The following is a 12789-nucleotide window of genomic DNA, read 5'->3' on the forward strand; positions in this document are numbered from 1 at the left end:
CCTCAAAATTCTCGGTCTTGTCTTGGACTCATCCTTCAGAAGTCTTGGTCCACCTCCAAAACTCTTGATCTTGCCTCTGTGTCAATATTCTGTCTTGATAACGTCAGGTCTCCGTGCGATTGTCAGTCAACAGATATAGCCCCAAATGGTCTAGGATTTTTCTATTCATTTTCCTCAAAAAAATAAAACTCAATCCAGTGGGCATGGTAAATAGATAAAAACGATCGGAAGCCTGCCTCAACTAGAACCAAAAATCCAATATAAGATTTCTAGAAATCACTCCACCTTGGTCAAATGACACGTAAAGGTTGTCCTTCTGGTAGTGCCATCAGAAAACGCTAATCGTTGTCCCTGTTAAGTCATGGAAAAAGGTCCTATACACACACACACACATCAAAAAATAGTCTGCGTCCAAGGCCAACTGCCAAGGTGTGCCAAAAGAAAAACCACACAAAGAATTGGACCCAAAGAAAGCAAAAAGAAAGCTTCAGTTCTCCGATCTCACTGATCACGAAGCAGAGGGGGAGGCTTTGATCAGACGGGTCCCCCTGAGAGCCAGGCGGAGGTGAGAGCGCTTGTGTGACGGCTGTGCTGCTCGTTGACTGATTAAAGAGAAATATGCATCAATGTATAGCGCACTTCTTTTCATCTGCGCCTTCCATGTGTAACTGATGTCGCACCTTCGGCGGCTGAAACACCACCTGAAGTCGCTCATTTAGAACCTTTTGAGTCTTTCCAAAGTAGAGGAAAATAAAAGAGAATAAGGGATCGATTGACGTGGTTTTGTCTTTGACGAGCTGCAGAAAGCCTGCCAGAGATGCCCTTTGACCTGTGACAAACAATCTGTGTGCTTCCAAAACAATTAGAACCAAGGACCTGCATTCTACACCGCAGTGATGAGGAGCTAGCCTCCATCCGTTGGATTTATTTTCCTGTCTGCTGTCTTTTGGGACTTGAAAAAGAGTGGAGTTTCATGTCGCTTGAGAACAAGAAGACAAGCTGGAATCGGCCTCGTCTATTAAATATGAAGCAATCAAAGGGAATACAGCTATTGTTCAAATGCTCTGCTTGGAACCTGATAACCTCACATTCCTCTGAACGTATCCTCTTCTCTACTGCATTTATCATGTAAGACCCAAAAAACTACGCTGCTGCTGATAGGGTGGGACCTCTGGATGTAGAAACTTCGTTCCAAGGCAATGATTGACCTCCAGATTTGGTTGGCTTCGAGACAATCTTGGGATTAAAAAAAGACCCTCTTGTTCCTTGCTTGTAACGGCATGAAGCCGCATATATATGCGGTGAGGTAAGCAAAGAGCAGACAACGGATGATAGGCACAAATCTACTTTCCCTACGGGCAGGTATAAAAATACAATGGCTGATCTAATTGATAGGCACAACCGCTCTTCAAAAATCGCATGGACATTGGGGAGAGTGCCTCAGACCAGTTTTGTGGTTTGCCATTTGCGATCACAGAGTAGGTTCAATTAATTTGAGCTTTGGATGTTCATACATTAATGTCTGAAGATCTGTTGAAAACTTTATCTCATTAAAACATTGAAACTTACCCTTACCTATGTGACTTTTCTTACTCAGCCATTTTCTGACCGTTAAAATCTGTAGTGTTATTGCTCTGACAAGAAACGTTTATATTCAAAAGTTAAAAAGATAGTAGTAGTAAACGAACAGTAAAGTGCCTCCTAAGCACAGTACATAAAACGAAACACCATTAACAGCAAAACAACCTGCAACTTCAGAACAGACTTCCATTAACAAATTAGAAAACTATAGACATTACGTGATTAAATGAGTCACACAAAAACTGTCTCAGCAAAGCATCTTTTTATTTTCATAAACGATTCTTTCTCAGGTTACACAAACTAGCACAAACACATTAAACCTTTTTTTTTAAACTTTATGGATTTTACTCATGTCATTGATGAGGTTTGTTTTAAATCCAACCAAGAAATTCTGACCCTCAAGTCAATTCTACCACTTTCTTCCTTTTAAGTGTTGAGCATTGAAACACGAGTCAATGAGAACTCGTGCGCTTTTGTTTGGTCACTTCCAGGTTTAATACCAAAATACGGGCAACTTTGTGTTCTCTTATGACCAGAGCAGTAGATAATCTAAATATATGTGTAAATATATATATTTATAATTTTCACAATATATCTATAGATTACATCTATATATCATATTTATATATGGAAACTATGAAATAGGATTTTTTTTTTTTTAACATCTAGGTACATTCATTTGACCCTGTCATTTTTTCGTATGAAAAGATACATTTTCACCGTATTTTTCCGACTATAAGAATACATAAATTCCGTACGTTTCCTCAAAACTCTCTAATGGATCTTTTGAATTATCTACACTTTCTTTTCGGATGTAGAACTGAAGTTTAATTAACTTTACAGACATTTACTGTACCTTTTTTCAGCAATGTCCCTTATAGACCGAAAAATACGGTAACTCCCAACCAAGACATTAAATATGAAGCAAACAAACATCTCCGTGACACCTCATTTACCACAACCACACTTAAAGACCTCTGTATTAATCTAGTATAAAATAGCATATTTCTCTGGACAACAGTACATGAAGCTCTACAGAGAGAGTCAATAGATTTCTTGAGGTGCATACAATGAGCTGGCAACAACATTAACTAGCTAAAACAGTATCATGTCAGTGGTTAAAAGCTTAAACACAGATGTACAATCACTTTTGTGAATAGAACCTTGGCGTGTCACAGAATACAGAAATAGGCAAGCAACAAGTCAAGACGTTTTGGCTACCTAACTGAAGCCGCGTAACACATGGAGTACTTTTATTTATTCTTTTAAAGGCCATGAGTACTGGTCAGGTGTTGTTGGGTTCAAGTTGGCATCTGACCATACAAAGGAGAATTTGGACCACACAAAACAAAATGGAAATACTGTAGCTAATATTTCCATATTTTAGGGGGGAAATTTGGTAAAGAAATGCAAGAGAATTAAGTCTAAATGTTGCTAAAAGCTGTAAATCATGTTTGGATCTCGTTAATTTTATGGGAATAACATTGTAATATTGAGACTAGAGAGGCAAAACTACTAAATTGAAATACAAGGTTAAAAAAAAATACAACCATAAACGTTGACGACTACTATTTGTAGCTTAAATTAAAAAATAAAAGAAACGCTAACGACATTGGCATTTCCGTGTTTCTGTAATCACTGATTTAATGTGATCTTGTAAACGTTTTTTTCTGATTAAGACCCGCACAGTATGATGCAGTGTGGGAATTTATAATCTATACCTAATCCAGTGTTGCCCAAATACTCCTACGTATGACCCAAAACAGTACAGTGCCTTTAATGCTACAATTTTTCATTACAGTTAGCAATATCTCCATTCTTTTGGGCCAACAGATGATACGGTCTTCCAGTGTAGATAGTCTTAGCTAAACTACTTACACCCCTTGGCTCATACAAAAAACAACAAAAACAAAACACTTACTAGTGACGGTGCCACACCATGCAAATTATTTTGGGTTGTTCTTGCAATATTGTCAATACACAGGAAAGAAAAAACAGTCCTGTTTTCCTGAATAAACACACAGAACAACCTAGGACCCATTGCAAACAAAGTTGTTGTTGTTTGACTATAGACAACGAAAAGTACTTTCATGTGTGTTATTGAATGCAGATGTTCCACACAAGTTGGACCAAATCTACATTCAGGGCTACTACTGAATGTATCTATGAAAAATACGGATGTTTTATATATGTTTATATATATATATATATATATATATATATATATATATATATATATATATATATATATATATATATATATATATATATATATATATAAATTATGGGAGAAGTTGAGAACATAAACATGAGTAAAACAATAAATCCCTGCCTCGCTAAAGGTTACAACAGAGTGAATGTGACGACAAGTTCCAGGTAAATGGGCTCCATGTTGGGTAGCCTAATGTGGACTAAGAACAACAGAAACCAGAGTGTCCCTGTCGGCTTCATTGTCTTCCAAACCTGAGAAGGAGCTCAAGGCAGCCCACAGTAAGTCGGGTTTCTCACAGTGGTGCAGATCCTTCCAGTGCTCCAGAGTTCCTTGTTTAGTATCTAACACCTTACTGCACAGTACACAGTTAAAGGCAGAACCCACCGCAAGTACCCCGAGGCATTCGACGGCAGCTGACGTCGCAACAGTCTCCCTGTCCTCCCCTTCATGTCCACGTTGGTGGAACACAATGTGCCGCTTGAGTTTTGCAAAAGAGAAGAACTCCTTATCGCAGTTGCTGCACTTGACAAGGTTGCGTTTCTTGTTGAGCTGCCAGCAGTAGTGTGCGGCATGTTTAATCAGTTCTTCCTCAGCAGTACGACCATCCGGTGATGGTTCACCTTCCTGAAGTTGTGTTGACGGGATCTCCTCTCCATGAACACACACAAGGTGCATCTTCATGTCGGCAAAATTGGAGGTGACCACTTGACAGCGGACGCATTTAATCTGCAGCTCCACAGATTCTTCGAGATCCTGTTCGTCAGAAGCTTTTGAGTTGTACCTGTTGGGAGAGGATGAATAAATACCTGATGAAAATTGACTCACACAGATGTGAGACAGCTTGAGGGGAAATGCTCCAGACCCGCATGGTGAAGGTTATTGCCCAATGAACACATACGTTAGAGCAGTGGTCACCAATGCGGTGCCCGCGGTCACCAGGTAGCCTCTGGGGATCGAATGAGTAGCCCACAGGGCTCAAAAATCTGGTTAGGATGCCTCTTAGACTCCTTTCTTGGTGAAGAGTTCTGGGCATGTCTCTTGCCCCAAAGGACAACCCAGGACAAGTTGGAGAGACTATGTCTCTTGGCTGGCTCGGGACTGCCTGGACATGTCTCCACAGAGGAGCCAGAGGAAGTCTGGGCTGTTCAGATAAGCAGTAGTAAACTGATGGGACTATATTTTATTATTTAAAAACACACAAAAAAAAGTTGTTTGTTTTCCTGGGGAGGATTATATAAATTGCATTCCCTTTCATTTCAATTTATAAAGATGATTTGAGACGAGTGTTTTGAGTTACTGGTGCAGTCAAGGAATGAATTAACAGACGGTCTGAAAGCAACACTTTTGTCAGAGAGGATAAAATGAATCATCTTACCCCTCAGGCACGTTCTCTTCATGACGTTTAATGGACGGTTCCACTGTAAGCAAGACCTTGTGCACCTCTCGCAGATGGCTGAAATACACGCCCACGTATCCAAAGGACTTTTTGCAGAACTCGCAGCTCAGAGACCGGCAGGATCGAGCTTCACAATGGTGAAGTTTCATATGGGTTCTCAGGCTGCCTGAATGGGTGTAGGTTTTGCGGCACACCGGGCATATGTACGGTCGGCTGCTGGTGTGACTGTTCATGTGGCTTTGGAGGTGACGTTGAAACTGGAAGCAGCGGTTGCAGGTGGGGCAACGATGGATCGAGCACCTGATTCTGGAACGGGACAAACTCCTCCGATGGTAAGCGACCGGGGGTTCTAGGGGAGGAGAATCTAGGTCCTTAGTTGCAGTTGTTGTTTGGAGTTGATGACTCGGTACAAGCTCCAGTTCTTGACCTTCTGAAGTACTGGCAGGTAGGCTAAGTAGCTGGGGAAGTGTTTCCATCACCAACATTGGTTTGGGCTGAATGCTACGATACTTTTTCGAAATATCAACTTCTTGTTGCTTGGAACTTGATGTGATTACTGATGATTTTTCGGGGACCCTTCTGCGAAAAAAGGACAATGACCTCTTTTTTCGGGCCTCATATGCTAAAATGTCTTCCATTGTCTTCCTTTTTCTGCCTCTCTTGTTTACCGGCAGCTTCTTATTACCCAACACCGGAGTGACCGAGTTTTTACTCTGGGGCTCACAAGATGAGCTTGGCTCCTTGCTACTACCCCGAGCTTGATCGTGGATCGAAGATGGAGGGTCTTTGGGGCTCATGGGAGCTGGTTGGCTTAAGCAATCCTTCTTATCTTGGGACATGTTGAGTTTGGCAGCTGGAATGAGTGTGGTCTTCATTTTAGAGTAGGGAGGGATGGGCAGCTTACCCTTAGGAGGGGAAGGGACAATCTGAACTGCTTTACTGAAGATGGCTGGAGAGATAACGGTGATACTGTTTGGCGCCTTTGACTGGCACACCTTCATCATAGTACCATTTTGCTCCAGTGATTTGCCCGTCGACATCTTTGGAGCAGTTGGGACTGAAGAAAGTGGGCATATATTTTGGGTAACGGCAGTTGCCGCTGATTGTTCAGATTTGTCCGGGGCTTGTTCTAGTTGGGACCCCGGGTACAAGACCGCATTGTCTGGTAAAAGGGCAGGGACTGATATTTCAGAACGGGCCGGGTCTATAAAAAGGACCTGCTCTGACGATTCCTCCTTTGGTTTTTGATTTTGAGCGACCACGCACACCTCTTTCTTTATCCTAATCAATGAAGACGTGCTGCTCACCAGCTTCTTTGTCGCAGCAACCCCAGAGGCGTTTTTTACCCTTAGAGCCATCTGCGCTGACTTTGCCTTATCTGTGGTTCCTGATCTCCTCACAGGCTTATATCTGGGTATGGGCAGCTTAATACTCCTTAGGATTGACTGGCTTTGTTGAAGTTGTTGCTGTGAGGTCTGAGAGGAGGAAGGATGGGGCAGTGCCACCAGAGAGAATGTGCCACCTTGACCAGCTATTTGCATCAGTGCATAGTTCTGAGTAGGCATAACGATGGATTTAGGGGTTGAGCCACTATTGGGTTCAGGGAGGGCAGAGGGAGGTTGGCAGGCGAGGAGTGTAGAGAAAGGGGAAGGCACAATGACTGGGCCCTTGGGGGCGATGCTGCGGAACTGAAGGCTCTTCATTTGAATGGCTGGATTCACTGGAAACCAGCTGAAAAGCAAAAATAACTGTATTAGATTTGGATATTCGGACCCAAACTTTCCATAGCCTTGCAGCTAAACATCTGCATTCTTTTGCTGGTGGACATGAACATTTTAGAGACCTCTTTTCGGAATAATTTTCATGAACTGTTGGATGTCAATTCAATTTCATGGTGCACAGCTCAAACGGGAAAATCAAATATAGGACAAAAAAAGTATCTGCACCAGTGTGACAAGCTGTCTGTTTAGCCATATCTCTTTGGTCACACATAGTAGTTATCTTGTCCCCCAAGGCTAAGGACAGAATACCCTCTTTGATTTGAACTCAGCGTGTAGTCATAGTTCCTGCTGGGCCATTGCAGTGAATTACTTGCGTCAGCCCCCCAACTCACTTCCTGGAAAGTACCACTAGTAGGGCCTGATAACTCTGAAAAGGATCATCTATCGACACTAAAAAATATTATTGATGACCTTTATATTTTTTTGGGATTATATTTTATCAAGCTTTGTTCTTTGTTCATTGTTCTTAATGAATTATGTTTTGAAACTTGATTTTATGTCTGTGTTGCAAAATGGAGAATCTTTTTAACCTTTGTGCAGTATTTTGATCATTTTGGGACTTTTTTTTTTTTTTTACACACCATTCTAGCAATATTTTAGCCAAGGGATAGCACACTCCTGGTATTGTGATTTCATCGGTAGTGCCATTTTAACTCTGACATTTTGTCACCATCTGGGTGAAATTTCAGTTTGCCTTTGATGTCAAGATCAAAGGATTGGACAAAGTTAAATCTCAATTTTTGCAATTTAAGAACCTACAGTGAAAACTACCGTAAAAAAACATGTTTATATAAAAGGTGACAGACAAAACACTGTAATACATCAAAGCCCAATAGTAAAAAAAAAAAAAAAAAAAAAAAAAGACTATGCTAACGACGACTTCAGTTTCATAAGACTGATTTCCATAGAACCATTAAAAACAGACATTATTCCAAATCCACATTCTTATAGCAGTCGCTAAAAAAAGCAATCTGGTGGTGTTACAAAAACTGTGACAAGAAAAAAAAAAAACTGCAGCGAGATAACATCTTTTTCAAAAAGAGGCAGTAATGAGAAACAGCAAAAGGCATCATGTTTAACAGCTGGAAGTGTTTTTGTGCAAAGAATATTTACACAGTACCTGACCACATGACAGCTCCATAAAACCGGAGGTATTCCTTCTCTATACACAGTAGACAGCTGATAGTACTTTGATTGTTACCGTGGCTGAACGCTCAGTGGAATAAAACCAAGGGATGCTAGCCATTGTTTCTTTTGTAACAGAGCATGACTGATTTCTCATAAAAGGCGCAATACACCTTGGTTTGGATTTTGAAGAGATGTGTCAGGGTTTTAGAATTAAATGTTAATTCTGAAACCTCTGCATGAAACCATTATTTAACCCTTGAGCACACACTTAGCAAATGATACATTGCATTTTCCCCCTAATTTTGTAAATGTTTTTAAAGGTGTAGTAATTAAAGTGTTTTATGAATATTTTTTTCCTTCAACCACTCAAATTGTTCAGTGCAATTAGTTCTATCTGGTCTTATGTAGGTTAAATGTATTAACACCCACAAAAAAATTGAAAAATGGTTTGGTCTGTCTATCGCCTGTGACGTGAAGATGTCATTGTAAGACATAGCCATTAACTGGTCTCTACCACCACCTACTGTCTTAAGGTGAAACACAAGTCAACAAAGAATTTTCAGTTTGCTGACATAGTTTGACTGCCGCTCAACAGAATGTTGCAAAAATCGCAGAAAGTCAATGTAATCAAACCTATTAAATTGCATCTTAAAAATTGTGATAATGATTTAATATGGTCCAAAATTTGGACAATGATGATTTTTGTAAACACATTCTTGCATGTCCAGCTGCAATCACATAGAAATTAAATTTTACATGTTTTAATAATTTACTGGAAATTTCAGCTCCCTAGTGATTTTTTTCCCACTGATTCTTTTATGATATCATTAAAAAAAAAGTAAATTCTATCATTTGTAACATAATGCCACAAGGGTTAAAGCTGATTATTTCCACCAAAAAAAAAAATTGTTGAATTACTTTTAATATTGTTGTCCAATAGGTTCTAGCTTCATGTTGACAACTGAAGCTCAGTCACATCTAACTAGTCCAAGGCATTCTTCTCTTACAATGGTCTCAATTTTACAGTCTGGGTTTATTTCACAGTCGAGCACTGGAAAGTTGTGCAAATATAAAAATTGAAACCTAAAAGAAAACCAAAAGGGTCTGACTATTTTACAAAGTCAACAGTGAGCAGTGAGGGGCTCCAAAATTTATGATTATTGAGCTTATAATGGCCGATCAAGAGGGGAATCACATTCAGGAGTTAAAATACAAATCCATGTGGAGGTGATAGATTCCACCCAATCTGCCATTGCATTTTAAAAGGTTTAATCTGACTGAGGTCATAGGTTAGAACTAGGATGATGCTGTTTTGTTTTGTTTTTTAAGAGGATGCGGGGATAGAGAGAAAGGAGAGACAGATTACCAGGTGAAGCCAGGGGGTGAGAGGTGAGGAACGTATGTTTATGCATGGAAGAGGTCAGGGTTGAATAGGAGGGCAGTGTAAGAGCAGACCAAGCATGAAGAGAGCATTAAAAAAAACACACACACACACACCTTTGGCTGACATGCTCAAACAGAGCTGGGACACATGCAGAAATGTCGCCCCCTGAAGAAAAATAAGATGGCAGACAAAACTGGCCTTAGTTATTAATACTTTCGAGCCAAGCTAAAGTTGTGCTGTAGAGATGTGGAAAGTGCAGTGTCTTCCAGAGTGCATTTTTTTTTCCAGGAACCATAAATGGTCAATGCGCTTAAAAGACAATACAAATCACAAATTTAGGAGAAGAATAAGGATGTCAGATCACTAGATGCCCTTGATCTGTACAACTAAAGATTGATTGCTAATTTTAAATATTTTTAATGGTTTGAGTTCCAAAGTACTGCTGCCATGATGATGTACACTATATATTATGGCTACCACAATAAAAAATACAAACGTAGAATAATAGCTGCATGAGAGTACATGATGTTTTGGCAAAACCGTTCAAACTCCACAATACTATGATGCCTTTTCCTTACATCTTTCATGAATTTGATTTTGTTGATTTGGCTGAACATGTTACAATTGTACTAAAAAGTTTCATTTTTACATGTTAAGTGCCACAATAAAGTAACATTTGACAAGTATTGTTTGAAATAAGCTGTGATATGACCACTGTAACGTCCAAACATAAAACTTTTAAAGGTCAGGGAGCAAAGTTTTATAGGCGCTGTTAAAATTTTCTTTCATAGGATTTGCAAGACATACAGGTCATTTCTAGCAAGTTGTCAATCATAGTCCGATTAAAAATTAGGTTTTAACTACGCATTCCGAGTGTTTCCGAACGTCCTGAAGCTTGAGTCATCAAATGTGTAGTTACTCTCAACCACCACTAGGGCAACTGGAAGTCATGTTTCAACAGCAGAGAAAGTAGGCTTAAAGATGCTGCACAATTTTTCATGCATTACACGCAGTACTCAATGGTGAGCAACATTTTTTTTAATTCAAGGAGGAGAATGTTTTGACACACAGAACCCCTTTATCTAATCGCTGTTCAAGATTTTCCATTCTTGATTCGTGACCTTAAAGGGACTTAAAAAAAAAAAGACTTCAAATTTGTAGGACTGTTAGAACATTGAAATAGGTTTTAACATGTCTGCATTGCAGGGCTGCTTGAATTTCTGTTGTGAACGTTCTTATTTTAAGAATACGTTTTTATATGATTGTGTAATTGTCTGAAAACACTCTCTTGCGCAACCACACTATTTTGGTACCTTCGTTGTCAAATCGAATATACTGGGGTTGGTTCCACTTTTTTTTGCCGGACAGAAGTAGTCTAGAAATTGATTTTTGTTTTTGAAATAGCGTTTTGCAGAGCCCTTTAATTTAAACTTACTGTTTCTGTCTTTTTTTTTTTTTTTTTTTTGCAAGTACTGTTTACTTGCATCATTCCGCATTGGCTGAGAGCAGGAAACAAGACATACTCCATCCATTTTTTTTTTTTTTTACACTGAACTTGTATTCTAAGGAGGGGACAGCAGAGAGCATAGTTGTGAGGTTTGTTATCTCTGATCAGGGAAAGCAATGCTCATCTGGGACTCGAAGATAGGGCCTAGAGATGGAGCTGGTCTGGAATGAACTAAGTGTCCATGTTTGGGAGAGGGAGGGGCAAAAACACAGCAGAGGCCAAACTCCCCCAGGTTTTAGCGCAGATGAAAGGCCAGGATCTGGGCTAGATAAGAGAGCAGATCATGGGGGGTCGGGGACAGCCGGCTGTGCGAAGCCATGTCTACCAGCCATCTTTCACAATCCCCTTCCTACAAGCAAACATGTGACAGAGATCAATACATGTGAATATTTTTACCGGTTGTCTTTTTTGTTTCAAACAGTTCAATTTTATTCCACTCGAGGAAACTTGTTTATCCGCGTTATCTGTTGCGAGATTATTTTTCCCCTATGTATGTAAACTGCTCAATCACTGTTGGCGAAAACAGTCTTCAACTTAAGCTAAGTGTAAAACCGCATGCATTTGTGTGTGTCGGAGAGTTAAGCTCTCTTGTGTCCGGAGCAAACGCAGTCATGGGGAAAATGAAAATCGGTGTTTGCAGTGGTCCTCGATTCGGCCCACGGCTCATGCTGGATGAAACAGCTAGAAAGGCCCACAAATAGCGATTTGATAGCATCCAGCTGCTACTTCTGTCTTTTCGTTGCACAACAATGAAAGGTGTTGCTCTCTCTCTATCACAGCACCATATGGTATGCATGGCATGTACAAACAAACACGGAACCATATGTCATCCACTGTCACCTGAGCAAATCAATGCACGGGAGAAATCCATTCCAATTAGGGCCATGCCGATTCAGCCTGCATGTGGATGAAAATGAATCGATGTTGAGACCCTCCATTCCTCATATGGTATCCCTTAAACTGACATAAATGGACTTAACTGCCTTTTTGACCACATACAAATAAAACTGTTCACATTCTGTGCAAATCAATAGTATATGCATTCCCTGAATGTATATGGAGGTTGGTCAAAACGCTATTAGCCCAGTCCTTCTCATACAGTCGGGGGGGTCGCACTGTGATGGCAGGGGTAGGGAAACGGGCTTTGCTTTTGAGCTGTGTCGTGTAATTGCATAACTATGACACTAAATGTTGCAGTGGCGCCCTCATTGTCAAAGTATGTTTGGGTGTTCTGATAAGAATTGACATATTTATCACTTTCATTCACTTTAACTGTTTTAGTGCCGAGCATTATTGGAAAAAGAAACCTCGAGAGGGCCAGTATAGTTAGCATTTTCACTCATCTTTCAATGTTGAGGAAATATCATGTGCTATGTCTATGTAAATGTGGGTGCTACCATATGAAAGATTGATTTCCATTCCTTACTTTGAATTGCATGTAGGTAATATCTGTGTTGGAAGTGTGGAAACACTGCCATCCAATGGTCAGAGTTATCACTCCAGTGCTCAAATGGCTTATATTAGGTAAGCATTAGTCAAGGGTGTCAGCTACCCTCCATAACGAAAGGTATTTGATGAGAATTGTAGTATTTATTATTGTTATTACTATATTAAAAGATGAGAATTCTCGTTCATGGCACTGAAAGAGTTAAGCTAGTAGAATTAACATTTGCTGAACTTGATTTAAATGGTGGTTAAAAAGGATAGAAATTTAGGTATCTATATCATTTTTTTCTTAGATAATGATCTTTTTAGTTACCACAGGTAGTGGAGTGCTAGGGGCAAATTTTTCTCTTTCCT

General features: G+C 39.9%; 1 protein-coding gene across 2 annotated transcripts in view; it reads right to left on the bottom strand.

The window, feature by feature from the left end:
• Nucleotides 1-3835: 3835 nt before the first annotated feature.
• The window catches only part of znf438 (zinc finger protein 438), a 32670-nt gene continuing 23716 nt past the window's right edge, over nt 3836-12789 (bottom strand). The window contains exons 1-3 of one of the 2 annotated variants that reach the window (XM_088441882.1): nt 9596-9736; nt 5169-6920; nt 3836-4574 (exon numbers count right to left, since the gene is read on the bottom strand). In XM_088441882.1, coding sequence (XP_088298008.1) covers nt 3983-4574; nt 5169-6892 — 2316 coding nt within the window. In that variant the 5' untranslated portion in view covers nt 6893-6920; nt 9596-9736 and the 3' untranslated portion in view covers nt 3836-3982. Of the gene's footprint in view, nt 4575-5168; nt 6921-9595; nt 9737-12789 lie in introns of those variants that run through there. The other variant, XM_088441881.1, reaches the window with a different exon arrangement.

This window comes from Hippichthys cyanospilos, chromosome 19, assembly GCF_059441005.1.
Source record: "Hippichthys cyanospilos isolate Australia breed blue-spotted pipefish chromosome 19, RoL_Hcya_1.0, whole genome shotgun sequence".
Classification (NCBI taxonomy): domain Eukaryota; kingdom Metazoa; phylum Chordata; class Actinopteri; order Syngnathiformes; family Syngnathidae; genus Hippichthys; species Hippichthys cyanospilos.